Raw genomic sequence first — 27,572 nt, 5'->3', positions numbered from 1 at the left:
ATCATTTTAAACCTTCCACAAATGTAAAAATAACCCTAAAGCCCTAAGGTAAATAACACAAATGCATGCATGTGTGTTAATTCATAAGGTGAATGTAGCCCATTTTAGAGAGAGATTTGGATTACAGCAGTTGTCTGATGTAGCCGTGCTCCAGGAGTCCCCAAGCCCTTGCTGACTGATGGCTGAGGGGTCCTTCCCTACTGGCACCCCCAGCAGAAGCCCAGAACCTCTAGCAACCACTGCTGCTTCGCCATGAAGTAGTGCTGAAGATTGCCTTTAGGTGGTTAGTTTTATCTTTTCATTTGCTTAATTTCCAAGGGAGAGAGAAGAGGTGGAAAGGAGGAAATGTTTTGGCTGTATTCTTCTCTCTGCTTCCTCAAGCCTTTCTCCCCTCGCCAGCAGCACCAGTCATCCCTGTGAGCTTTGTACTGGGCTCGCCACAGTACAAGTTTCCTCTGGGAGTGTGCAGTTGGTCATAAAATGGCTATAATGGCAGCGTGCCTGTTGGCTGCATGGCTGGGGAGCTTTGTGGGGTGTCTCAGGGTGCCCTCCAAAGTGCCCTCACTGCAGAAGGAAGTCAGTGTGGTTCTGTCCTGTTCCGTTCCCATGCAGCCCAGCCCCTCCTTATATCTGTCCTGTTCCTGCAATGGGAGCAAATAATGCCTGAGGAGAAAAGAGAACAAGTATATGTATATATAGTGTTCCAAGGACTTTCAGTCTCAGAGTACTTTCTGATGAGGGATTTTCTAATTCAGGTGTGGTTCCTACATTCTTGAACCTGTGCAGGAAGCTTCTTCCACAAACCTGGCCAGTCTTCTTTAGGGCTGCATGCATTTCTTGTGCCCACATCATCCTCTTGCTGGAGTCGCCCAGGTCCCTGTTGCCCTCTGGTGGGCTTGGACTCTATTCTGCTGCCTTTGTGTCACTCCCTCATAGTCATTTGTGGGAAGTGATGACAAGCAGTCAATGTCTATCCACGCTGGCCACTCCTGACTCTGTAGATGTTTGCCAACTCTGACATGGTCATCTCGTTCAGCCCCACCCTGACCAGCTTTTGTTAAACTTCTTCCAGCTTTCCTCCCATTCACGATGCTACTTTGTCCTTCTGTTGCTTTCCTAGCAGTTTCTGCCATTTCCTTTTGTTCTTTTGACTGCTACTGAGGGGACACTTCCAGGAGGAAGCAGCAGGGATCCCAGCAGCCCGCAAGGAGCTACTGGCCGTGCGGTCCAGGAGTGAGCTGTGTGCTTCCCAGCCCTGTGCAGCGTGCTGCCTGTAACTGGAGGAGCAGGCTGAGACCTGGAGGTCCTTGTGTGAGCACTGTGACGTGGCAGACTGGCACTCCCCAGCCCCAGTGACTCACCAAGCCTTCTGGCACTGGGTCGCTGGGACAGCTCAGCCTGGGAGAGTGTCAGTGCCCTCAGACTGGAGCGCTGCTCGCTGGATTGTCTAAAACACACTTCTCAGGATGTGCTCACTTGGTTTCTGTGGAGTTCCGTGTCTCAAACTCCAGGTCAGGCGAGGCAGTGCTACAGCATGCTGATTTCCATTCCCTTCTGCCGCTTCCATGCCCGGTGCCTCAGCAGCACGATGATTTTCTTAAAAAGATGGAGATCTTTTTCCAGATGTGTCTCTGCACAGAGCAGAAAGACTCGATTTAGAAGTTATTGATTGGAAATAATTAGTAACGATTGCTAATTATTAGCACCTCAATTAAAAGCTGCGACGGAAGGATTAATAAGCTGTCCTCTTGTGTTTCAGCTATGGCAGCCATTCGAAAAAAGCTGGTTATAGTGGGTGATGGTGCCTGTGGGAAGACCTGCCTGCTGATTGTGTTTAGCAAAGACCAGTTCCCTGAAGTCTATGTTCCCACCGTCTTTGAAAATTATGTAGCAGATATTGAAGTGGATGGAAAGCAGGTATGTATACACGCTTACAGTAATCACAATGAACGTGCATTTATTCAGAACACCGTAGAGATCAGCTTGCTTCTTTTAATAAGTGGGCAGTCCAGGTGCTTTTAGTACCCGCTTTGTCAATTTATTTTTAAATACATCGTGTTTGCATGCAGTAAAAATACTGCCCTGCTCATATCCAGTGTCTGTTTACAGCATGTTTCTTGTTACGATGTATTTCTAACCCCCTACAATTTGAGATGGTGAAAAACAAGCAGTTCTGGCAGGTGAATGCTGTGTGCTGAAGCAAAGATGTGCTGAGAACATGGGGCTGCTGCCCATTGGGGCTGCAAAGGGGCAGCTGTGCCTTGATGGAGTCCTGCAGCTGTGAAGACAAAGTTCCTGGAGCAGTATTTTTTCCTACCCGCTCCTGGCAATGTGCAGAATCCTCTTTGGAACAGATGACTGGCAGACTTCAAAGGGATTTCATTTTTGTAGTGCTCATCAGCATCTGTCCTACTGGTCTGCAGGAATGCAGATCTTAGCAGCCGGGCGTGCTCACCAAGCTCCAATTTTAGTTCTTCTTTTATGAATGCATTGCTCATACACTTCATTTTCAGTACTTCGAAGAGCAGTTTTGAATTAATGGGACTCAGAGGTCACACAGTTTGCCAAACAAACCCCCAAACCCCTGCTCCAGGAACCAGCCTTCAGAAGCCTGCAATCTGAAAGCAGAGTACGTTGCATTCTGTGTTTGTGTCCCACTAAGTGGCATGAGCTGTGTCAAAGGGGCACTTTGCAGCGTACTCTGGAGCCCTGTACCTCAAAAGGCCAACTGCTTTCAGAATTTTGGCAAGCATGACGTGTGTCTGTTTATTGTGACACAGTTGACCTTCCTGGTCTTCTGTGGCAGGCTGTGGTGCTGAGCTCCCCTGTGCCACAGTCCTTTCACTGTAGGTTCAGGCACGGTCAGAATACCTTCCTGTCACTTGTAGTTCAGGTGCAGTGGTGTGCATTGGAACTGCTTAGTTTCAGTTCTGATTTGGGCCAAGATCAGAGCCAGTTATGGGTGTTCTGTTGCGTTTGATTTCCTGCTATCAGAGGTATGGATTAATTGTGGTTGTAGTCATTACACTTCATGCTATCTGAGTCTGAAAACAGCTCTCATATGATGTGGATAGAATAGAAAAGAAATCCTTTTAGGCTAGTACAAAGGCACATTTCCCTCCACAATTACAACTTCTTCAGCTGCTTTATCATATCTGAGGTACGAGATCTTAAATTGTTTCAAATACATCTGGCGTTCATTATCACCCAGTCACACAGCCTCACTCCCTCCTGCCTGAATCCCTGCATCTCTCAGTGGGTGGGCCAGAGAGCTGTGCCATTCCAGCGGTGTGCAGCTCTGTGCCACCAGCACTTGGTACAAGTGGCACGAGCAGCTCAAGCAGTGCGTTTTCTGCTGTGGAAATGTCCGTGCCTGTTTGATAAGCAGATGATGTTTTATCCAAGCACTTTGTATTCTGAAAACCTGGTTACAGAAGCCTGCAGTGGAGCAGTGCTTCAGGCTGTGCCGTCTCAGGGATGCACGCCTGCTGTCCTCTTAGAAAAGCATTCCCAGAAATGCACAGTGCCACATGAAAACAGAAAGGTGATGCTGTGGGATGTGTTTGTTCAGACAGAGCAAAGGAGCTGATGTCAGCATCATGTGAGGGAACCTGCAGCAGATACCTCTGTAAAAAGCGTGAGTGCCACCGAGCTCACATTAGCAGCTGTGAATGCAGAGATTGCTCTGAGGAGTCATTCTGCTGTATTTATGTCACGGTGTTCTGTGTGTCTGCAGATAAGGCATTGCATCTGTACAGCGTTACCGGACGTTTGCATTGCCTGTTCAAGCTCACATTGAGTTCTGGTTCTGTCTGTCTCTATCTGAGCTGCTGTGGACTTATTTTCTGAAGGAGTCTAAAGGAGAAGAGTAAAATAGAAGTGTAAATACCAAGAACCTTACTCAGAACTGAATAAAATTGCTCACAAGAAGCTGTGTGCACAAACCAGCTGTGTGCCAAAGCAAATGGCAAGCTTGCATTTCTGCTCAGATGGAGTTGTAAGAATTTGTGCACAAATAAGTATTAGCTTGACATTTCGCTGTCACTACGGGTTCCAGCTGTAAACCAATTGAAAATATGCTTAATCCTAAAAAGTTTATACTTAGAGAGTCCTCTTTTGCTGACAGCTGGTATTCCTGGAATGCCTATCGAATGGCTTCTCAGCCTGTGCAGCTGGGTCCCCTTAATCCCCATCTTGCTTTTCTGCTGGAAGCATTCAAGTGCTTGCAGAGAACTGCTGTGGATGTGAGGGGAGGTCTGACGAGCTGCAGGAAGTCAGTCTGGGGACAGGCAGTTCTGTTGCCAAAGCAGCTCTGTCTGTTCAGCTCCCACGAGGCACTGACTGCAATACGTGGTGCACTGTGCTGGGGTCTCTTGCTTCAGAATCACAGCATCCCTGTCAGGTGGCTGACTGCCCTGGTCTTTGTGCTGCAGGTGGAGCTGGCTCTGTGGGACACAGCAGGACAAGAAGACTACGATCGACTTAGACCGCTTTCTTACCCAGACACCGACGTTATACTTATGTGTTTTTCAATCGATAGTCCTGATAGTTTAGGTAAGCAGGATGGCATCACATGAAAAACTGCTCCTGGGTGTTGCTGTATTCCTTTGGAAATCATCCCTTAAAATGTATTCTCGTGTGCTGCGATGAGAGCATTCCCGGCTTCAAAATCTGCCTTTATTGCAATGTATGGTTTTCATAAATTCAGATCTTTAAGGAACCTTGCAGTACAGATTGGCACTTTGATTTATTGTTATTATTTCTCCTTGAAAATGGCAGGTTCTTACGTGCTCAAGATTGCACTATATCCAGGAAAACTGACCAACTCCCTTCCTTTGTAAATGGGAAAAGTTAGCTTTGTGTCATTCCTCCTCCCCCCAACACACCCTTTTTATTCAGGAGAGAGTTTGGTTTGAAGCACTCCCAATTACTAGGTTCTAAACACACAGAGTTCTCCTTCTCTGCGTGGTGGGGAAGAAACCTGACCTGGAGCAGGCTCAGGATGGGGAGGAGAGGCTTTCTCACTGCTGGAAGGGATTGCAGAGGCTGAGGGTTTATGGCCTGCTCTGCTTTCCTGTGAGTGGCACCTGCTTGTGGTGGAGAAGAGAACACAGCTGCTTGATTTAAGATTTCTGAGCTCCAAATGAGACAGATGTTTGTGTATCAGATGGCACCTCTCCTGCACAGAGCCCAGGGCTGAATTGTTTGGTGTTTGGTATTTAAGACTGATGCACAGATACGTGTTTGATCTTAAAAAGGCAGCTCTGAGGAGGGGGAGAAGAAGGAAGTAGGGAGACTCCTATTGCAAAGACTCAGAACATCTCTTGAACTTTGATTCCTGTCCCAGTTAAAATGGTAATTGCTGCATCCAGCATAGCCTCCCAACCACGTATTTTGTGGTAACATTTTCTTAAACAAGTGATTTTCTGCAAAGATCAGTGACCAGTGGCATTTGTTCACTGGTGCTTATTTGGGAGCTGTCTCACTAGATCTCCCTACTCCTCTGATCCATCCTATGGGCAAACCCTTCCTCCCTGAGTTGCCTCAGGAAGAAACAAGGAGACAGAAAGGAGGTGTGAAACACTGCCAGTGGGATAATGCCTGGTGGTTGTTCTGATTTCTTGCCTTGCCTTACAAATGAGTGGCACAGTGTTTGTTTCTGTGCATCTGTAGTCCATGGAGTTCAGGTGGTGGTTTGGTGTTGGGGTTGGGTGTTGTAAAAAAGCTACACTGCAGGGTCGTGCCTGTCTTTTAGCTTCTGGAGATAAAGGCAGTGCATCTCTTGAAGCCAAACATTCCATAACTCTTCACATCAGGATTCTGATTTCTCTTCTTTGAAATCTTGTGGTAACCCTTGTCAAATGGTTACTGAGACGTAGAGAAACCAAAATTTTGGGTGTCCACCAGCTTGTCTTTTTGGTATCAGCAGAACAGGTCTATTTGCACCTGGTGTGGAAAGTAGAATAAGGGCATCAGTGTTTTTTAGCTCGTTACTACAAGTCAGCAGGCAGAAGCCTTAAAAGAAAACCAGCCCCAGAACTGGGTTTTGGTGTGCTCACACTTGTGGTATTTTTTTAACAGAAAACATCCCAGAGAAGTGGACCCCAGAGGTGAAGCATTTCTGTCCCAACGTGCCTATCATCTTGGTAGGAAACAAGAAGGACCTGAGGAATGACGAGCACACAAGACGAGAGCTGGCCAAAATGAAGCAGGCAGGTTCCTTTGAGAGAGCTTTAACAAGACATGAAGTGGGTAGTGATAGGACAAGGGAGAATGGTTTTAAACTGAGATGGGAGGTTTGGGTTGGATATGAGGAGGAAGTTTTTCACCCAGAGGGTGTTGAGGCACTGGAACAGGTTGCCAAGGAGGCTGTGGATGCCCCATCCCTGCAGGCATTCAAGGCCAGGCTGGATGTGGCTCTGGGCAGCCTGGGCTGCTGGTTGGTGAACCTGCACACAGCAGGGGGTTGGAACTGGATGAGCACTGTGCTCCTTTGCAGCCCGTTCTATGAAAGTGCATCTCAGCTGTCCCAGAGCATCGAGTGGGCATCGGCAGCTTGCTGTGTGTTGCATAGTGAGCAGTTTATGGTCGGGTTGTAAAAGGAAATGGCTTCAGCGGCGTCTGCCATCAGCGCAGACGCTGCAGCTCCTTCCTGAGCACGTCGCTTGGTTTTAACTCTCCTCTGTGTTGTTGCAGGAGCCTGTCAAGCCTGAGGAAGGAAGAGATATGGCAAACCGCATCGGTGCATTTGGATACATGGAGTGTTCGGCAAAGACCAAAGACGGTGTGAGGGAGGTTTTTGAAATGGCCACTAGAGCTGCTTTGCAAGCCCGGCGTGGCAAGAAAAAGTCCGGGTGCCTTCTCTTATAAAGTGTGGCCAGAGGAAGATGGCCAAAGCAGCACCCTGCACTTGAGTAATTTTGAAGTGCTGTTTATTAATCTTAGTGTATGATTACTGGCCTTTTTCATTATCTATAATTTACTTAAGAGATTAAAAATCGAGTCATCTTGCTACCAGTATTTAGAAGCCAACCATGATTTTTATAACAATCTGCATCAAATTCATCTGTGCACCCAAGGTTAACCTCAACATTCCTCTAACCAACCTTTTCTGCACTCACAGGATATGCCAGGCGCTAATTGAAGACAATTCTCTATCTTCTTTCTTCTTTCTAGAAAGAGAAAAAGCTGTCAACACAGAGGATTGGTCTGTAACTACTTAATAACTAACGTCCTATTCTAATTGAGTACAACAGTTCATGGCTGTATGTGGAACGAAGCGTGGCTTCAGTGCTATCACATTTAGGAAGGTCTGATTTTCATGGCTGGGTGGTGTGAAAGGTTTGTTTGAAAATGTGATCACTCTGAAATGACCAAGTCCCATTCAGCTAAGGAAAAGTGAGGGTTCTGTGGTTTCATGTTAGTTACCTTTTAGTTACTGTGTAATTAGTGCCAGTTTAAATGTATGTTACCAAAAATAAATCTATTTACCCCAGCTTAGATGTAGTATTTTTTGTATAATTGGATTTCCTAATACTGTTACTTGTAACCTCTGCGTTAAGGTGTTCTGGGTTTTTTAAGAAACTGTATTTGAAAATAAAGTCCAATGGAAAGCAGCTGATCCTCTTCCCCTTCATTTGTAAGAGTCTGACCCACCTGAATGATCCAAGTGGTCTGCACAGCCAGGAGGAGTTTTTTCCATGACGTGCCGTAGGGATGAGAAAAGACAGCCTGCTCACACTCAAAGCTTCTGAACTGTTCAGTTGCCTTAAGCTCATTGCTGGACCCAGTTTCAAAACTAAAATTAAAAAAAAAAAAAAAAAAAAAAAAAAAGGAAACTTTTTGTGTAAGTTTGGTTACCATGTAGTGATCAGACTCCTAACCTGTGAACTTCTTGCTGTTCTGCAGCCAACTAAACTTTCTGTATTTTCATTTTTCCAACAACTAATAGAATAAAGGCAGTTTTCTAAGCTCCCTGTATCCTGGTGTCTGTATTGCTCACTCCGGGCTTTTGGCCCAGCGTCCAACAACCTGAACCAGAAGAATCATTCTCGGTGTGGCTGTGAACAGCTGCAAATGCTTCTGTGTGTTTTTCCTGGTAAGTGCTGCCCGTGGAGGAGGAATCCTTCACCCTGCCTGGCGATGAGATCGCAGAATGAGCCGGGTTGGAAGGGACCTCGAAAATCATGAAGCTCCAACCCCCTCATCGCAGGCAGGGCCACCAACCTCTGTATTTAATACCAGACCAGGCAGCGCAGGGCCCCATCCAACCCTGCCTTCAACACCTGCAGGGATGGGGCATCCACAGCCTCTCTGGGCAGCCTCAAATTCAGCGCCTCACCGCTCTCATAGTAAAGAACTTCCCCCTGACATCCAACCTCAATCTTCCTTCTTTCAACTTAAAACCGTTTCCCCTTCTCCTGCCGTCATCCACCTTTCCAAGAGTTGATTCCCCTCCTGTTTACAGGCTCCCTTTAGGTACCGAAAGGCTGCAACGAGGTCACCCCGCAGCCTTCTCTTCTCCGGGCTGAGCTGTGCTGCAGCATGCATCCGTGCCCGTGTTGGTGTTTCCAGCAGCTGCTGCGGAGCTGAGAGCCCTGCTAGCAGAGCTGGGTTTGGGCCAGTGCCCTGTGGAAGGGAGCACCGAGCTGCACCCAGGCCGAGTCCTGCAAAATACCATTCGCTTTTTGAAGGGGGGGGGCAGGCTGTGCTCCGGACACGCAAAGGCAGTCCTTTGCACCCGCCCCGGGGTGACACAGCGGCAGAGCAGGAAGTTCCCAGCCGCTGCGCTGCCCGTGGGGATTTCATGGCTGTTGTTGAGCTTACTCGTTGCCGTGCTCTTCCCTTTTTGGGGTGGAGGTTTTTTTCTTCTTCCTTTTTTTTAAAAAAGTTGAGCAAAACCGGTTTGCAGCCGCCGTTACGCAGCCGCTCATCACCCACGGGGTTCTGAGTAAGGGCTGCGCGCCCCTCCAGCTCGCGAGCTGCCGCTCTGCCGCCGCGCTTCCACCGCAAGCGATCCCTTCGTTAGCCCACGTCTGATCCCATCCCCCGCCTGCAGAGCCGCCCCTCAGCCGCGGGTGCCGCCCCCGGAGGTGCCCCAGGCCACCGAGGGGCCCTGGGAGGCGGGAGCTGGAGGGCGGGCAGCCCACGGCACGGGCGGGGCTGGAGGTCCTTTCCGACCCAACCGCGCTGCGTTTCTTCGTGCGTGCTGCCGCCCCTCCCGAGCACCGCCCGCACCCCCAGCCCTGCCCCGGCTCTGCCCCAAACAGCGCAGAGAGGCGCGGAAAGGGGTGGGCGGTGCGCGCCTGAGCTGAGGCGGGACAGAGCGCTGCGGGGTGGGCGGGTGTTGGTGCGTCTGTCCGTCTGTAGGAAGGAGCGGAGCAGAGCGGAGCGGCCATGGCAGCAACGCGGCTGGCGGGGATCTTGGCGCGGCCGCTGGGCGCGGCTGAGCCGCTGGCGCTGGGCTCGCTGCAGGGCAAAGTGCTGCTGGTGGTCAACGTGGCGTCGCTCTGAGGCACCACCACGCGCGACTTCCTGCAGCTCAATGAGCTGCAGCAGCGCTACGGGCCCCGCGGGCTGCGTGTGCTGGGCTTCCCCTGCAACCAGTTCGGGCACCAGGTATGGAGCGGGCAACGGGCAGCGGGGAGCGGGGCGGCAGCGCGGCCGGGAGCTCACGGGGCCGATCCTCCCCGCAGGAGAACGCCACCAACGAGGAGATCCTGCGCTCGCTGGAGTACGTGCGGCCCGGCAACGGCTTCAAACCCAATTTCACCATGTTCGAGAAGTGCGAGGTGAACGGGAAGGGCGCGCACCCGCTGTTCACCTTCCTGAAAGAGGCGCTGCCCTTCCCGCACGACGACCCCACGGCGCTGATGACCAACCCGCAGTACATCATCTGGTCGCCGGTGTGCCGCAACGACGTCTCCTGGAACTTCGAGAAGTTCCTCGTGGGCCCCGACGGCGTTCCCTTCCGCCGCTACAGCCGGCACTTCGAGACCATCAAGCTGCAGGACGACATCGAGCTGCTGCTCCAGAAGGTCCCCAAGGAGGCTCTGCAATAAAGGAAAGCCTGCATCTGCGTTGTACCGAGGGCCGCTGCTCTGGCTGAACCCCCAATGTCCGTGCAAGCTTTGCTCGTGACGGTGCATCTTCCAAACCCTCGAAGTGCGCCCGATGTTTTCAAAGCTGCGTGTGAAATGTTTGGGGCAACTCAGCCTGGGGAGCAGCACATGAGTGTGGGCAATGGTGTGGGGTTCTCTGAATAAAGAAAAAGTCTGCTTTAAGGCTACGGCGTGGTGAATCTGGGTGAGTCGGGACAAGCAGGGTGGCAGTGGATGGCCAAAGGCTGGGTGCACGCTCTGCCTGGGTGCACGCTGGGGCAGGCTGAGCTGTGCCCGGGCAGCTGGCAGCCACTGCACGGCTTGTGGCTGCTGTACCGAGGGGCTGCGGAGGAGCAGCCTTTGCCCGAGGTCACTCATTCTTCGTCTTGCATCAGTGGATGCCCCAAGGAGACCCAGAGCTGGAGCAGCGAGTGCGTGTGGTGCTGCTGTCCTATCTGCCCAGCGGTCCCTGGCACTGTTCTGTGTTCTGGCAGCCTCTGGTGGTGCCACTGACCCTGAAAGTGTTCAGGAAACATGGGGATGTGGCACTGAGGGGGTGGCTGAGTGGGCAGCTAGGGATAAGGATTCCATGATTCTGTGATCCTGCATTCAGCCCGGGTCACCTTGCAGCCCCAGCACAGGTACACGGGGCTCTAGCTGGAGAACCAGTTCTTTTGTTCCCAGCCTGTTTGACTACTTCAGCAGAAGCTGTGCCTCGCCTCTGATTATTGCTGTTGCCTCTTGGGCACAAGAATTGTAGGCAACACACAGTGTGGGTGAGCTGGGGTTTGGGCTATGGCATTTTCTTGTTTCAATTCCTCTGCTGCCGTGTTTCTGATTCCAACAAGCGCTGATCTGACAGGTGTTCTGTGGAGCTGCCAAGACCTTGATGTTGTTCCTGGGCAGCAACGCAGGGTTTGCAGCTGAATGCCAAAATTGGGGCTGTTTTCCCCTGGAACCCGTGAGCATGTGCCAAACTTCATCTGCTATCTCACTGCACAGGTCCTCCTGCAGTTGGTTTTTACTCCAGATATCTCACAGTTTCTGCACAATCAACCCTTACAAGGCCTCGAAGCACTGAGTGTAAACATGGTGCTACACTGCCGAGTTCAAGCATGTACCAGCAACTTGGGAAGGCACAACGCTTTCAAGCTCCATCACTTGTGTGTTGTTCTCATAACTGAAACCACTTAACTTTGGGATTTATGGTTTTTTTTTCCTGTTCATAGATTCTCATTTCTTACTTGCTTCATGAATGCAAGTACATCCAAGGCCCCTCTTGGTCCAGTTGTTAAGGCAAAGCCTGCAGGCAGCTCCACCCTGCTTACCTCTACCCCTGAGTAATCCAAATTTCATCTCAGATTGCACAACTCTCACTGGGCTATTTCTTAATTTCCTTAACTTTTTAACTTTGTTAAAAACAAAAACAAAACAAAACAAAACAAAACAAAACAAAAAAAAGCCAGGATGTTTTCAGTAGTTCATTTTGCCTCTGGAGCAGAAGTTGCTTGATTTGGTGCATTCACTTTGCAGTTAAATCCACTTCCCTAATTATTGCAGTATGTTGAAATACACTGAAAGCACAGTGGCTGACGGGCAGCAGGAGCTCATTGCATTGTCTTTAAAAATCTTACTCGATGTGAGCTGTGGCATTTCCTTCATCTTGGCTCACCGGACTCCAGATGTGTGAGCAGGAGCCCCTGCAGGGCACTCCATGCTTTGCCACTTCCCACTGTCTGCAGCCTCTGTAGAGCCCCACAGCTGCAAGGAACAGGGCACCAGGGCAGCCCCACAAAGGGATCCTTCCCCAGGTGGGAGAGCTGCCTGCTGGAGCTGTACAGTGTTCGTTCTGTATTAATGGCCAAGGGATTTGTTTATCTCCTGGCTGCCGGGGCTGTAGTGGCAGAAAAGCAAAGCAGCAGCTCCAGGACAGATGCACACCAGCAGAATGATAGCAGTGATGCTACTCTAGGATGAAAATTGGCAGAAAAACAAACCATCTCAATGTAAGCATGCTGCAGTCCCAGCAGTTAGTGTGCAGAGCAGGTAAAAGCCTCTCGGCCTCATTCCCTGTCTGCTTTAATCACACCCAGAGAGTGGATGGTGGTGGAAGGGCCATCCTGGAAACATTCCTTGGTGACACACACATAAGAGCACAGTTCTTGTGCAGGCTCCTGCACTCCAACATTACTGGGTGTTGGAACCACGTGGGAAAGAGACATTTCACTGCAGGTAATGCATTTCAGTGATTCCGTGACCTGAGGACATTGCCCCTTCCGTATCTTATCTACACTCCCATACCTTCCTACTCCTACACCTTCCTACTGTAACACGTATCTGCTAACAGCTACTCCTTTGCCAGTGCACACCTTGCCCTTCCGTTCCTCTACCTATCAGCCCCAGCTCTCTCCCCTTCCCAGAGTGTTTGGCCCCTCCTTCCTCTCATGATCAGGGTGACTTTCTAAGCTGCCATCAACTCCTTTAACCTTTAAACAATTTCAGATAGGACACAGTCAGGAGCATGGACTAGCTGCAAACAAAAACGTCCTATCCTGCCTTTATCTCCTGGCTTCCCAAGCATTCTGCCCATCAGCCTCAAGGACACAACCCTCAATCATGGAACAGCAGCGTTCAGAAGCATTTAAACAACAGAAATGCCATCAAGTGGAGAATAAAGCAAGCTCTTTATTCTTCAGCCTGCTAAGAGCTCTTTCTGATGTTTATAACTCCTTTTTCCTTTCCGAGGAGTTGCATTGCACACACAAACTTTGCACACACAAACTTCCAGAGGACTTGTAGTCATTTTTTGGTCACTGCCATGGGCAGGCAGGAGGAAACACCTGCCTACAGCTGGGTGGTGCCTGAAAGCCCTTGCTCCCTTAGCCCTACAATGAGACTATTTTGTTTCCTATTAGGAAATAGAGCTCATCCATGTGTGCTTTGCCTCAGTACAGCTGACTCACTGTAAAACACCCACGACACCACGAGCTGTGGCAGCATTCTTAAAGCTTGCTGGCATTCATTGATGGATTGCCTTGCCCTGCAGTTTGTTTAGGTAACAGAGCTGTGTCTCTGTACCAAGGAGAGACGGAAGTTCTGCCAAACGTTTGTACCAAGGAAACAGGAGGTCGTGTAACATGTGATATGTAACAGAACTCTGGGAAACCTCTGCATGTGTAACACGAGCACCACAATCTCCCTGAAGGGCGGTTTCCGGAGGCACTTTCACAGCTCTTACGAGCTCCCCTCGTTGCTCAGCTCTGTCCTCTCTTTTCTTCCCCCCTCAGTCTGAAGGCTCTTCCCCCCAGGCTCACACTCAGCGCAGAGAAGCATAAAGCCTGGCCACAAGGAACACACACACACACACAACAAGCCGCCGAACCACGCCCCCACCACTTCCGGTCACCCGGGCGGGGCCACAAAATGGCGCCCGCACGCAGAGCGCATGTGCGCACGGCCGACTTCCGGTAGCGGATGGGTGAGCGCACCAAGATGGCGGCGGCCCAGGGCGGAGGGGGGGCGGCGCGGCCGGAGCTCGGCCCGGAGGCGCCGGGCTCGGCGGCCGTGGAGCCGGCGGCGGCGGCGGACTCGGCGGCGCCGAGCCCTGCGGTGCAGCGGGCTGAGCTGAGGCCACTGATGGCCGCGTCCATGAGGCTGGGGGAGTCCTGGTGAGCCCGGCCGGCCCTTCCCCGCTGCCCCGTCCCCGGGCTGCCAGCGGGCTGCCAGCGCTGAGGGCCGCGCCGGGCCGTGTGTTGCAGGTACCTGCTGTCCAGCCGCTGGTTCGGTCTCTGGAAGCGCTACGTGGGTTACGACAGGTGGGACGTGTCCGGCGTGGGCGATCCCAACCTCTTTCCTGGGCCCATCGACAACGCGTGTCTGCTGAACGGTGAGTGCGGCCCTGTGTGGCCCGGCCCGTCGGGGCTGAGGGGCTGCGTGGGGCACCCCGGACAACGGTAGCTGCGTGAGAGAGCCGGACCTTAAGCACGTGTCCCTTCCAGGTGGGGAAAGTCAGAGCTTAAAGGAGCACCTCATTGCTCAGCTGGACTATGTGCTGGTGCCCAGCAGCGCCTGGCAGAAGCTGGTTTCGTGGTATGGCTGCATCGAGGGACAGCAGCCCATCGTGAGGAAAGTACGTATGGGTGGAGCAGGGTTTCCTCAGTATACCTTTGTTATCTTTGGGGCTGAGTCTGATTGGATGGAGTCTAACATGACCAAATGCCAAGTCCTGCACTTCTGTCGCAGCAACCCTGGGCAACGCTATAGGCTGGGGACAGAGCAGCTGGAAAGCTGTGTGGAGAAAAAGGATCTGGGGGTGTTAGTTGACACCTGGCTACAGATGAGCCAGCAGTGTGCTGGGGTTTACAAGAAGGCCAAGAGCATCCTGGCACGTGTCAGAAACAGTGCAACCAGCAGGAGCAGAGGTGATCCTCATGCTGGTGAGGCTGCACTTCAAGTACTGTGTTCAGTTTTGGGTCCCTCTCCCCAAGAAAGACATCGAGGTCTTGCAGTTTGTCCATGGAAGGGCATGAGAGCTGTTAAGGATCTGGAGCGCAGTCCTATAAGGAGTGGCTGAGGGAACTGGGTTTGTTTCATCTGGAGAAGAGGAGGCTCAGGGGAGGTCTTATTTCTCTCTCTGCAACTCCCTGAAACGAGGTTGTAGTGTAGTGGGGATCAGCCTTTTCTGCCAGGTAGCAGTGATAAGATGAGAGGGAATGGACTCAAGTTGCACCAGGGGAGATTAGGTTGGATGCTATGAAAAATTTCTTAAAGAATGGTCAGACACTGACACAGGCTGCCTGGGGAAATGATGGAGTCACCATTCCTGAAGGTGTTCAAGAAAAGGGTAGATGTGGCACTGTGGGATGTGGCTTAGGGGGCATGGTGGTGATGGGTTGATGTTTGGACTCCATGACCTTGGAGATCTTTTCTAACCCTTATTCTGTAGTGTTTGTTTCACTAGATGTGAGTTGAGATAATAATGTCAGGTTGCACTCAGCTAGTTGTGTTACAGAACATGATTTGCCAGTGTTGAAGTGCCTGAATCCTCACTGACTCTGTGGATGGGTTATGTGGGGTGAGAGCCATGAACCTTTATGTTTGTTTGGAGCAGTGTGGTGCTTTTGTGTTGTGTGCAGCTTGGGCTGTACTAAAGCATGCAATCTGTTAGGCTTATTGATCTAATGGGACAGAACAGGGGACTGGGGTAAATTACCTGCTAATGCAGATGGTTTAGGCACTTTCTGTGCAGTTGAACTTGGTTCTTGTTTTCTCTCCCAAAATTCTAGCACTCTAAACTCTGAAAAGAGAAGGAGTGTGTGTGGTTTTCTTTTCTAAGCTTGTAAGATGTTTTCTTCTATAAGTGTAGTTATGAATGCATTTTGAGTATGTAAGCTCTTCTGAAAGGTAGACTTCACATGTCACTCTTCTGAAACCTGTCAGTTGTTTACAGGTAGAAGGGGTTTTGCTTTTGTTTTAGTCTTGAGTTTTCAGATCAATTCAGTACCATAATTGTTGAGTGTTAGAGATTAGAGCAAACGCTGCTTTGCAGACAGTCTGAGTTATCATGGCTCAATTAAAAATAACTTTTTTAAGTCTAGACTTGCTGCAAGAATTTCAGTCTCTGTTGATAACCTGCCAGTTACAGTGGATTTTGCTGTTCAAAAAAACAGCACCTAGAAATATAGCAGAATAGTATGTCTGTGGGATGTGGCATTCTGTTAGAGAAAAATAGGAAGTGAAAGGTCGGGGGGTACAGCAGCACAGTGCTGCACGCGAGTGTAACCTGGTTGGTATCTAGTGACAGAATGTTCTACGTGGCAGTGGAAGTAACGTACTTAGACGTGTGATCCTTGGGTGCTCTTTGCTTAAATGGGGATCAATTCATGCATCAGAGTATCTGTAAAAATAACATTTGGAAAGTAATTATTCCTCAAGCATCCTCATAACTTCACAAGTTGAGATTTCTTCCGTCCCTGTGTGTCTGGTAATTGAAAGCAAATACAGGAGGGTAAGACTAGATTTATCTCTAGTTTATCTTATTTCATATTTCCAAACTGTTTCTTGGGACAGTCACTGCAGAAGTCCTGTTGCAGAGCACATGAGTGTGCAAAGTATGGAACAGAAGGGTTTGGGAGTTGATAGCAGTGTGGTTGTGTGTTGTGCTGCCCATGGGATCACCCACATTTTCCTTTGGCCAGCTTAGTACAGAGAGCAAACTTGCTGGCCAGAGCTCTTCAGAGAAGTGATGGAAGGAGATTTGTTTTCAATGACCCGAACTGTGTGCCCAAACCATGCTGCTGTTCTGTGAACAGGCACAGTGATGTGGTCAGGAACTTCTCCTGGAGAGGTGTTCTTCCATTTCTGCTGCTTGCTAAAATTTCTGCTAAAAAAGAGACAGAATTTGTGAATGGTTTCTTTTGCGTTAAGCAACAACAGAGATTTCATCTCTTATTCTTGATTCTTCTTTTCTTTCCAAAACTGAGCAAAGTGTTTTTTTGTATGTGGGTTTTTTTTTCATTCATCCACTTTACTAAAAATAATGCAGCTATAGATTGTGGATGTGGATTGCAGCAAGTCTGATGTCTTGGGGAAAAATCCTTTGTATCTGCTACTGCAATGAAGTATGGTGTCAGTTTCCTAGACCTTTTAGCTGCAGAGCACTGTGAGTAACATGTTAGTTTTTCATGTTATTTTTTTAATAGGGTAAATTTTGCAGTATCCACGTTGAGGAGGATCTCAAGGTTTGTCAAGTTCAGTACTTGAGAAATCACTTCTTTCCTGTGCAATCTTAAATGAACTAAACGTGGCTTTTGTTTACATAGATACGTGGCATCACTTTTGCAAGCTGTGTTGCAGGACTTCAGGATTGTGCTGTATGTATTTCTCTCAACAGTAAGAGAAGGGAATGAGCATAGTATTTAAATGAATAAAAGAGCAAGCTTGAAAGCAACACACTTGTAGGCAGCCATGTGTAGTTAAATAATACTGTTGGAGTCACCGTAGCACGAAGCTGGGAAGTTGTGTGAATTAATTATGAACAGAGTGGTTCAGTATTGTGCACCAATGAGCTGAAAACTGGTCTCAGGGTGAAGAGAAGTACTTGGTGTCAGGTCTGGGGAGGGCAGTTGTTGTCCCACAGTGCTGTGAAGCTGTAGTATCAGATGGTATGATATTCTCAGCTATCTTTTTTCCTCTTTCTGCTGCACTGGTGTTGTCATATAACTGGCCTCCAAGACATGCTGCTTTTCCTGCTGTGATACGATTTAAAGTCTGTAGATGAAGAGGGATATCTAATCTTGCAGAATACCTTATTATTACTCGTGTTATTTTTCACCTTCTTTCTGCGTGCAGGTGATGGAATTTGGTCTGTATGCAAAGCACTGTGAGGTTGAAGTTTATCCTCTTGAGCTGAAGCTGTGTGAGAGCAGCAGTGCTTCCAACGTGATCAGCTGCTGCTTCAGCAGAAGAGATAGTGTTGGTAAGTAGCTCTCTATGCATTAAGCTGTTCTGATGCTTCGTCAAGAGGTGCTTTGTACCTTCCAGAGCAAGAAAGATGATGTGACTAGAACAGGTCTAGCAGTAAGGTGGTCCAACTGGAGTACATGATCTTTGAGTAGAGCCTAAGGGAGCTGTGGTTGACCTGGAAAAGAAAGGACTTTAGGGGCACCTGTTAACAGCCTCACGGAACCTGTGAGGAGGTTATTGAGAACAGAGGAGGCGAGCTCCTTACTGCAGCACAAAGCAAGGTAACAACAGGTGGTGGTCATGTATGAAACATGAGGGTTTGAACTGAATATAATGAAAAAGTTTTCCCTGTCAGAACAGCTGGGCGTTTGAACAGAGCCCAAATGGGGATTTTCCTTCCTTGCCAGCTTTGAACACCCAGCTGGCTGTGTCCCAAGCAGCCCGGGCTGAAAGCAGTGTTGACTCAGCTTTGAACGCTCAGATTAGGAACAGCCTGAAGTTTCTTCCAGTCATAGTGACTCTTTGTGCAGTGCAGGGAGATGTCATTAAAGGCTTTGCAGAACGTGTTGTTTACTAACCAGTGTCCTTGAGAAACCTCTGTGTTGTTTGTGTAAAGCACTTCAGTCTTTTGTTCTTGTTGTATAATTCCTTCCTTGAGTGTGAATGTTTTAGATTTCCTCTCAGTGGCTTCTTCCTATGCTTCTCTACTTCCTGAAATGTGCCCTCCATGTCATTCTTGTATTTTCAGATGTGAAAATACATCTGAAATGCATCTGATGGATTTTAGCTGTAATTTGTCTATAAAGAGGCTTCTTTCAGCTTGCTGGTGATAACTGAGACACTTCCTTCTCAACCTGCGTTTTCAAATCATGGCTCTTCCACCAAAGTTGTCCTTTGGGCAGGAGCAGCCCAAGGGTTCTGAATGCTGTTGAATAAAGGGCTTGGTGCACAAATGTGTGGCTGAAATAACTGCATTTCTTTCTTTCACACTAAGTACTAGAGAAGCTATAGGAGCAATTGTAACTCCCACAGTGCACTCCCTACTCAGAAGCCCTTGACAGATAGTGGTGCTAGAAGACTGGCTTCCCAGTTAATTTTCTTCAAAAGTTTTTGTGTTTTAGGAGTTTTGGTGTTGCTTTTTCTTCCTGAACAGCCACACTTGTGAAAGAAATTCGGAAACTATTTCAAATCCCAGCTGAGAAGGATGTGAGGTTATGGAGCAGCCATTTTGATGGCTCCTACGAGCAGCTGAGCGATTTGGGTGTCACCCTAGAAGAAGCAAACATCTATCATGGGGAGGTAAGGGATGTATCTGTCTTCCAGTGCTTGTGGTGAATGCTGGCATTGTATTCTGATAATGCTCAGCAATTTGCAGTGCAGGTTTCCTTGAGCAGTGCTTTTTCTCTAAAGTTTTTAGATGTTTGTGTACTGTTTTCCTTTCAGGTCAAGTACTTCAATCACAGTTATCAATATTTGCTCTACTGATGACTTTGTGAAATGTATAGTGGATTTTTTTAGTTACTACTTTTTTTTTTTACCTGCACTCTCTTTCAGCTTGTCCTAATAGAAGTGAAAAATGAAGATGGCACGTGGCCTCAACATCCTTTCCTTGCAAAGTAAGAGTAAAGTAATGGCTTCCATTGTTTAGTTCAGCTCGTTTGCTGAGTTTAGTGAGTGTGCATTCCCTGGGGAGGCCCAGTTATTGGTGGCTGTTGTGAATTTGTTTGTTTTGTGTGTTTTGGAGAATGTCAGATCTTCAATATAAATATCCTTTATTTATTGCCTTACAGCTGGTTTCTTCTTTTAGCAACAGTCTCTGTCCTAAAGCCCATTTCAGATAGGTTGTGTAAGGATTAAATAGCTTAGGTTTCTGCAGTGCTTAGGAGACAGAAGTGCTATTTCTGTTGAGCTAGATTACTTAGGAAACTGCCTCAGTAGACTGCCCAGGAAAAATCTGTGGTATTCTACTGCTGTAGGAAAAAATAAAAAGATTGCAGCATGTGAATGCCAGTAGTGAATATTCCACATTCTAGTAGTTTCTCATTAAATGCAGTATGCAGACAGCCTGACAAGCATGAGCCTTCCATCCCCTGCAAAAAAACACCCAAGAGCTAACAAAAAAAAAATCAAAACACCCAACCAATTAGAACCCTGGAAATATGGCTATGAATCTTTAGTCTCTGAGTAAGATGAGGAGATGAGGGTGTGATGAAATACTGTGTGTGTGTAGCAGAGTGTGAGTTACGTGCAGTGGTGAGAAATGACTTGTTCATTGTTATACTGCAGAAGGCAAAATGCAATGAAGTTGAGGCCATCAGATTTGATACTGATAAAGGAAATCTTTTCTGTACGGTGCAGTTGAAATGGCAGCAGGTTTCGTAAGTTGCTCCATTTTTAATCAAGATCCTACTGGAGCTGTTTGAAGAAGAGGGAAAAATGAGATTGTTAGTGACAGCCAGAACAGAATCATGTCAGACTTCAGGGATGTCGTGCTGGGGAAATGGGTCAAGAGGAGGTCTGTAGGATCACAGTGAACTCGATGTACATTTTCTCTCTCCAATCACTGTTGTTGCTCTCTATTAATGCATTTGTAATTGCTCTGTGCTTTCCCTTCACGTCAGTCGTGATCTTCTCTGAAATTTATTTCATTTCCTTCCCATTTTATGGCATATCTTCATATAAATGCTTTTTTTGGTCACTTGTGGTTTATTTGGTATTTGAATATTCTCCAACTGCTTTTCATACTTTTAATCTTTAACTTTTTCAGTACTTCTTTTCATTAAGAGTGGTTTATGAATCCTAAGTGAAACGTAGCCAGCATCTCAGCTGAAGAGAGAAACAACAACACTCTGCTGTTACTGATGGTGCTGTACATTCAGTGAACCTCTTCCTTCCTGACCCACTCTTCATTAAAAAGGAGTTGAGGAGTTGTTGCTTAGTTCACTCATTTGGAGCACACGCTGTTTGTTCTTCAGCTGCCCTGTCTTGCCTTAGGCAGCTGTTTGACCTCATGCACCATTCAGTGATAAAGCCAGAAATTGTTGTGTGATTTAAGGCCATTGATGTATTTTGTATGCATGTCACGCTATGATTAAATGCCCTTCTGAGTTGGAAACTCTTCTTCCCCTGTAGTGCTGGTGACCTCAGGGACCCCTTCAGCAATGGTGCCAAAGATTTCAAGGGCAGGCCTACATTTCTTGACTTTCAAGCACGTGTGCTTGCAGCAGGTGCTCTGCTTTGGGTAGCTTTGACTATGTCAGTTCTGCTGGAGAGACTCTGGCATACGTGAGCTTTCTAAGTGGCATTTCATGATGGCCATAGCTTTGCTTGTTCTTCCTTTTTTTTTTTGTTGAAGCATCTATAGTGTTTTTGCTTTTCTGGATCCCTGCTTTATAAAGGACTAACTTCCCCACGTGCTCTCAAGGTATCATCAGCTGAATCAGCTGAATTGGAATACTTTTCTTGCTTATGCCTTCCAACCACTTGAAAATCTTTCTTTTTTTTTTTTTGTTTTTTTCTTTTTTCCAAGCAGTTCATCTTGGCAGGTTTTTGGTTTTTTGTTTTTTTTCGCTTATCACAGTTTTTGTACTAAATTAATCTTTGGAGAGCAGCAGCATAATGATGGATTTCTCTTCACTTGCCATCTGTGTGGGTTTTCAAAAGGTTGCGTGGTAGAACTTGAGATGCCTGACTATAATTGGCAGAATGGGGGCAATGTGCAGCAGTGCTGTGAGATGTGAAGTTTGGGGCTTCTGACCGTGAGCCCTGAGTGTGTGCTGGGCTCTGTGGGGCTGTGGTTCCAGTCCTGGCAACCTATGCAACCTATGTGAGTCCCTGTAGCAGCATTGAGGTACCTGTCATAATGAAAAATAACCTCAGTGGTTCACCAGGGAACTCCTGAGCGTGGATCAGAAGATTTCCTTTTCCTAGCTGACGTGCTGGTAAATGGCATGTGAAATGATAGCATCCTTTTAGGCTGTCAAGAAATGTGGTAAGTGGGTTAATGAGGTTTCAGAAGGAATCTAATGGATTGCTGAACAGTTGGCAGGTGATTTTGTTACTGGAGGACTTAACAGTGTTCTGTCGATGAGAAAGTTAAAAGCTGATTTGAGCACTTAAAGTTCTGTGTTGTATGAGAAGTGGAAGTGAAATAAGGAAGTCCACAGGCAGCAGATTGAGAAAAACTCTAGCCAGTGCCTACAAGAAGCTGAATCCAAATGCTCAGTGCTGCAGAATGAAGCAGGAATTTCTGACTGCAGTGATTACTATGTTATGTTTCAAATTGTTTGTGCTCTGCTGGATTTAATTGAACCATGTTGGCTGTCATCAGTCACCTCTGTTTCCATGTGCTTTGGCACAGCTTCCAGAAGGATCTGTCTGCTCCATGATCTTACCAGGCACTGAGATGAGCCAAGCTGGCCTGTAGTTCCCTGGATCTTCTGGTTTTCTTTCCCCTTTTTGAAGGTGGGGATTATGTTTCTCCCTTTCCATTTTGTGAGAACGTCACTGGACTGTCACAGTTGCTCAGATATGATGGCTAATGGCTTAGCAACTTCATCTGCCACTTCCCTCAGGTTCTTCAGATGCATCTCATAAAGTCCTGTGGGTTTCAATTCAGGTTCCTTACGTGGTCTTAAACCTGGTCTTCTGCAGTAGGTTGTTCTTTGTTCTCTCCCAGCTCCTGCCTTTGGTTTGTGCATACTGAGCAGTGGTTGGAGCACTTCTCAGTGAGGACTGAGGCCAAAAATTCGTTGAGTATCTCAGCTTTCTCCATAACCCAGGTCCATCATATTCTCAGGGAATGTTCTCTCTGCCAGCCTTGATTGCTACCACCCAGGTTCCCTTTGTCATCTTCAGTGTATACTGCCTTCCCAAACAGCTTGGTTCTGTGCATCCCTTCCAGTACCCCTCTCTGCAGCGTGCTGAGGGTTGCTGTGTGCATGGCCTTGGTGCCACAATAGTGGTGTGCCTCGCCCCCAGGCGATGGAGTTGTATCAGCCAGCTCAGTGACAAACTGCTGATTACCATTCTGTTTTGGGTGCTCAGTAAAGAAGAACTGATGTTGTTGCTTGTAACATGAGGTGAGCCTTTTGTGATGATTAAGACTGTAATTTTTGTTTGTTTCAAGCTGGTATATGAGTGGAGTTAAATCATGATGTCCTGTTACTTGTGCTATCTGAAATACATTCTTATTTCGGTCTGACCGAGGAATTTTGCCTTAAGCAAGAATTGCAACTCCTGCTTTTGTGCTTCTGTCTGATGTTCAGATGTGTTTTTGGAAACATGGTCACGCAGATGATAGCAGTGAAATCTGTGAGGGGCTCACTGCAAAATGGCAAGTCCTTGGGGTTTAGTGGCAGGTGGTGTTGGGGTGGCCAAAGTAGTAGCACTGTTTCTACTTTTTTTTCCTCCTCCTTTCTTCCAGGTCAAGCACTGCAACTAGCAGAAACTTTTCTACCTCTTCAAAAACCTCAGCAAGTTCTTACTCCTCAGCATCTGCCACGTCTGTCATTACTAATGGTGATAGCAGTAATTCCTATGGACTGAGCAGCTCCAGCCTAGGCAGGGGGTAAGAGCTGCAATCATCTTTTGTGTCTTTGTCCTTCGTGTGAATACTGCTGCTCTTCCTTGACTGTATAGAAAAGGACTGTGATGCTGCTTTGAGTAACTTTAATCAAACCTTGCTTTTGAGGCAATTAGGTTCTGCTGTTCCCTGCTCACTCAGAAGAGTAGCACATGTTCTGGTGCTGCTAACTGCTAGAGCTTGGCCTGATTTTCAGAGGACTGGGGGTGTGAGGGAAAGGATTATATTCTTCTCTCCATCTGCCTGTGTGATAGCAGCCTTTCCAGGTGGAAACTGTAATTTCTTTACTAGCTCTAACAGCTGTTAGCTGTGATGAGCTCCTAACGGCTCATCACATAAGCTCTTGCACTGGGTTGCTACACTAGCATGGAGTGCTGTGTACTTGTAGACAGAGGAAATTAAAGTGTTCTGAGGCATACATTAATAATAGACCCTGTAGTGATTAATGTTTCCAAAGTTAGTGTGTGTATCTCATGATCCTGGTATCTAATGCTAGCCACTGTGAAGCAGCAGAAATATGAAGGCTGGTGCCTTTCATTAATCAATTATTTTACACATTTGATGCAAGTCTTCAAAATGACCAAGACTGGCTCGACTCATTGCGGAGTACTTGGTGTCGTCTTTCTTTCAGAGGTTCTGGATTTGCCTGCAACTCGTACAGCAGCAGGGACTCAGTTTCCCTGTCCCAGCCTGGCCTTTGTGGTCTCAGTAACCTTGGGAATACTTGCTTCATGAATTCTGCATTACAGGTAACGTTTGAAAAGAGCGTTCTGCAGATTAAGCACAAGAGCGATCTCATCTCGCAGAGATCACGAGTCAGAATCTGTGGAAAGAAAAGTGCTTATGCAGGAATGGTCAGACGTGGAAAACGTTTTTTAAGCTGTTTGTGCAGCACTGGTGAGATGAGCGCACAGAACTGTGGTCTCTTGCAGACTTGGCGTCATCAGGCTTCAGCATTATGCTGAGAAGCTTTTCTTAGGTTGATGGAGTATCAGTGGGAGTTACCGAACAAATTAACCAAAAATTCCTGAAGGAAAACCAAGTTGCTGCAGGCCTAAGGGAGACCTTACTTTCTCAGTTGTTCTCCCTTCTGCCTTATGTGTCTTGCTCTTGATAAACTGATAGAAACTGCTCCAAAGAGAAGGGTTGCACTTGTGGACACATCTGCTGCATGAGAGTAGCCAGCGTGGCATCCAAAAAGAGAAATGAGTCTCTTGAATGCTGTAGCCTTTGGTGTTTTATTTTTCAATTTGTTTTCCAGCCATGTTCCAGTTACAGTCGTTGAAGTATCCCGCCTTCCTGAGAGATTTTTTTAATTGTTAAATAGTCTGCTTCACCAGATTTGTTAAAACATCTAGCGTGTGTTTGATGTGAAAGTTGGATTTGCTACTTCACTGTCACACAGATTTGTTGTACAGTGCAGTAAGTTCATTTCCTTAATGTTGTTTTTTTTAGTGTCTGAGCAATACTCCTCCTCTGACTGAGTATTTCCTGGAAGATAAATACGAAGCTGAAATAAATCACAGCAACCCCCTGGGGATGAGAGGAGAAATTGCAGAAGCCTATGCAGAACTCATTAAGCAGATTTGGTCTGGGAGACAATCTCATGTGGCCCCACGTATGTTTAAAGTAAGTACTCTGTGTGCTTATAGTGTTGCTCTTTGGCAGAAGAAGCTAACGTGCCTTCCACAAATTCTGGTGTCTTGAAAGCACTAGCAACAGAACTGCTTCAGTGTTCCTTCAGTTTTTAAGGAGCTATTTTTTGGAGTGTGGGGAAGGGAGAACAACTGAGAAAGTAAGGTCGTGACCTGGAGTTGGCTGTTGCTTTTTACCACTGTGCCTTACTTAGTAAATGGCCTTCTAACCTGAGAGCTGTTTTTATATGCATCACCATGGCTGTTGCTACAAAACTAGGCAAGGTCATGAGCACTGCCAGCTGTTAATTTTTAGCAGCATGCAAGTTGTAAATGCAAAAGTGGAATGAGCAAGAAGCATTTCCTTGTCTGCTGTGTTATCTGTTGGTTTGGTGTTGTCAATGCTTCAGCACAGAGCTGCTTCCAGCTGAAACCCTGCAATGTAGCAGTGGTGTGCAACCACCCAAGGAAAATTTGAACTATGTTTTTTGTTCTAAATATAATGCAAAGATGCTCCAGGACAATGTAATAAAAGCATCAAAGGAACATTAAAAGTGCTTCTGTATGTGCAATCCCAGTAATGCAAAGAACAACATTCCAAATACATGAAATAAGCAATGAGCTGAAACTGTGAATTCACATCCTTTTGCTGGTTGAGTTTTGTGTGGTGTAGTCTCTAAGCTGAGTTACACGCTTTTGAGACCTGAAGCAAAAGTCCTGCCTACAACAGAAATTGTCCTCTGTAGGGTCACAGGTGGCTCTGAAGCAGCAAGATGTTTTTAATGTCTGCCTCTTGAAGTTGGTGGCACACCATCCATCTCTATTAAAGTTACTCTGTAAACTGTTTAGAGGCAGTAAACAGTAGTGGGCATCTTTAAAAGTGTCCTACAGTTGGCAGTTCTTATTTAAGACTGGAGTAAGTGTTGCTTTTTATTTCCCAGTGCAGCATTATTTGTGCTGCTTCTAATATTGCTGCTGTGTTTCAGTATTTCAGCCCATGGTTTGGATTTCCTTGCAGTTGTCACTGTGATTGAAATGTGCTGAGCATAACTCTAGAATCGTGTTTGGTGCCACGTGTTGGTGAGAAGATGAGCTGTGATCCTTTGGACAGAGCACTCCTTCAGCTGCTCGTTGGACAGAGTACCACAGAAAATCTGTTGGTTGTGAAAGCAGGAAGTTAAATGGCAGTGCTGTGATATGGCACTTGTGGTTTGGAGTAGCACAGGTTGTGTTTGGCTGCAGTGTTTCTGGCTCTTGCTACTTAGCCTGTTATATCTTCTAGGTTCATACCTAGCTGCAGACTACTGGTGACTCCTGGTTTCAAGCTTAGCTTTGAGCCAGTCAATGTTAGCTCTCCTGCAGGTGCTTTCTGTCTTCACCTTCAAGATGCTGTCATGCAGTAATTCTGCATTGTGGCTGTAGGCTTCTGAAATAAAGTAAAAAAAAATGCAACATGCACAGAAGTTTTCCGTGCTCGCTGTTTGCTGTGAATTAATATTCCTACTTCAGATCTCCATGTTGTAGCACTAAATACATTCATTTCCCGTAGTAGTCCAGGGATGAAGTGAAAAATGGTTGGTAAAATTAATCTCTGCACTCTGTACTCTGTTAGCATTCAGTTCTCTGGGGTCTGCTGCTAATATAAGGCAGCATGGGGTTTGTCTGGAAAAGCTAGGTTGTGTTTTTATCCCACTGTCTTTTGCATACAGCTTATACTTGTCCCTTCTAACTCTTGTGTTATGTTGCAGACACAGGTTGGCCGATTTGCTCCTCAGTTTTCAGGATACCAGCAGCAAGATTCCCAGGAGCTCTTGGCTTTTCTTCTAGATGGCTTGCATGAGGATTTAAATAGAGTGAAGAAGAAACCTTACTTGGAGCTGAAGGATGCCAATGGCAGGCCCGATTCGGTATGGTGCTCTTTGCTAGAGAATAGGGCAACCAGTGCTCCTGAAGGAGTATAAATTGCTTTTTGTCATGCTTCCTGCCCACTAACCACAATAATGCCTTCCCTGCAAAGCTACTATACCTGGGAAGAGAGAATCCTGTTATGCCTTGTGCCCTAGATGGTTCTTCATGGCACCTTGCAGCACAAAGCTGTTGCTCTGTATTACAGCAGAGCTCTGTTCTTCCTGCCAAGCAAGAAAGTACCTTACCATACCATTGTGACATAGGTTTTCAGTGGAAAAGAAAGAAGTTTGATCTTGTACTGAGCTTTTATATGACAAGTAGATTGCAGTTACCACTACGACCTTGTCTCTTGACTGCCTCATCACACTGCCAACTTCCAGGTAGTCTGGACAGCAGCTGTCAGCATCAATTTGAGGCAGATGCTGTCTGTGGACTTTGAGAGTGGGGATGCATGTGGAAGTGCAGGGAGACTAAAGAAATTGTCTGAATGAGTGCCCTGGGTTGTAAGCAGCATTGTGGTAAGCAGCACTCAGACAGGCTGGGGTACTCAGCTGTGCTCCCTTGTGGCCTCTCGATGTGTGTAACCTGTGAAGTGTTACATTGAGGTTGTATGAAAGGTCTGGACAGAGCAAAGCCAGAGCTAAGTTTTATGCGGAGTTGAATCACTGTAATGTGGTCCTGCTGTGGATCTGGATGAATTCCTAATGTTCAGTGAACCAACTGCATCTCCTGCACAGGCTTCTCCTGATTTTTCCTCCTTTCTGGTGCTGTGGAATGGATATAAAAGCAGTTTTACACACTTGGGGTCCAGTTACCCACTCTACAGGGGTACAGGAAAATAATTCTTTGATGCCATTTCTTGACATAGGCCTGAAAAATCTC

The 27,572-nt window shown here is 47.3% G+C and overlaps 3 protein-coding genes across 3 annotated transcripts in view; all 3 read left to right on the top strand.

Moving 5' to 3' along the window:
- The first annotated feature begins 1,732 nt into the window (after positions 1–1,732).
- RHOA (ras homolog family member A) lies at positions 1,733–7,980 on the top strand. The gene is made up of 4 exons (XM_042823430.1): positions 1,733–1,917; positions 4,434–4,554; positions 6,082–6,212; positions 6,697–7,980. Exons 1-4 carry the CDS (start codon positions 1,762–1,764, stop codon positions 6,868–6,870), a joined length of 582 nt encoding a protein of 193 aa, XP_042679364.1. The 5' UTR covers positions 1,733–1,761; the 3' UTR covers positions 6,871–7,980.
- A 1,401-nt stretch (positions 7,981–9,381) lies between these two features.
- On the top strand, positions 9,382–10,283 carry GPX1 (glutathione peroxidase 1). The gene is made up of 2 exons (XM_042823632.1): positions 9,382–9,618; positions 9,696–10,283. The coding sequence occupies exons 1-2, from the start codon at positions 9,397–9,399 to the stop codon at positions 10,059–10,061; spliced, it is 588 nt and encodes a 195-aa protein (XP_042679566.1). The 5' UTR covers positions 9,382–9,396; the 3' UTR covers positions 10,062–10,283.
- Positions 10,284–13,592: 3,309 nt separating this feature from the next.
- The window catches only part of USP4 (ubiquitin specific peptidase 4), a 32,314-nt gene continuing 18,334 nt past the window's right edge, over positions 13,593–27,572 (top strand). Inside the window, exons 1-10 of the mRNA XM_042823191.1 lie at positions 13,593–13,768; positions 13,859–13,986; positions 14,099–14,229; positions 17,451–17,577; positions 18,718–18,863; positions 19,119–19,180; positions 22,990–23,133; positions 23,780–23,897; positions 24,604–24,777; positions 26,531–26,689. Coding sequence (XP_042679125.1) covers positions 13,593–13,768; positions 13,859–13,986; positions 14,099–14,229; positions 17,451–17,577; positions 18,718–18,863; positions 19,119–19,180; positions 22,990–23,133; positions 23,780–23,897; positions 24,604–24,777; positions 26,531–26,689 — 1,365 coding nt within the window. The remainder of the gene's footprint in view (positions 13,769–13,858; positions 13,987–14,098; positions 14,230–17,450; positions 17,578–18,717; positions 18,864–19,118; positions 19,181–22,989; positions 23,134–23,779; positions 23,898–24,603; positions 24,778–26,530; positions 26,690–27,572) is intronic.

This window comes from Centrocercus urophasianus, unplaced genomic scaffold, assembly GCF_019232065.1.
Source record: "Centrocercus urophasianus isolate 14NV4802_14NV808 unplaced genomic scaffold, USGS_Curo_1.0 seq_22, whole genome shotgun sequence".
Taxonomy (NCBI): domain Eukaryota; kingdom Metazoa; phylum Chordata; class Aves; order Galliformes; family Phasianidae; genus Centrocercus; species Centrocercus urophasianus.
The sequence above is the reverse complement of the archived record's forward strand: the minus strand, read 5'-3'. Positions and strand labels throughout refer to the sequence as shown.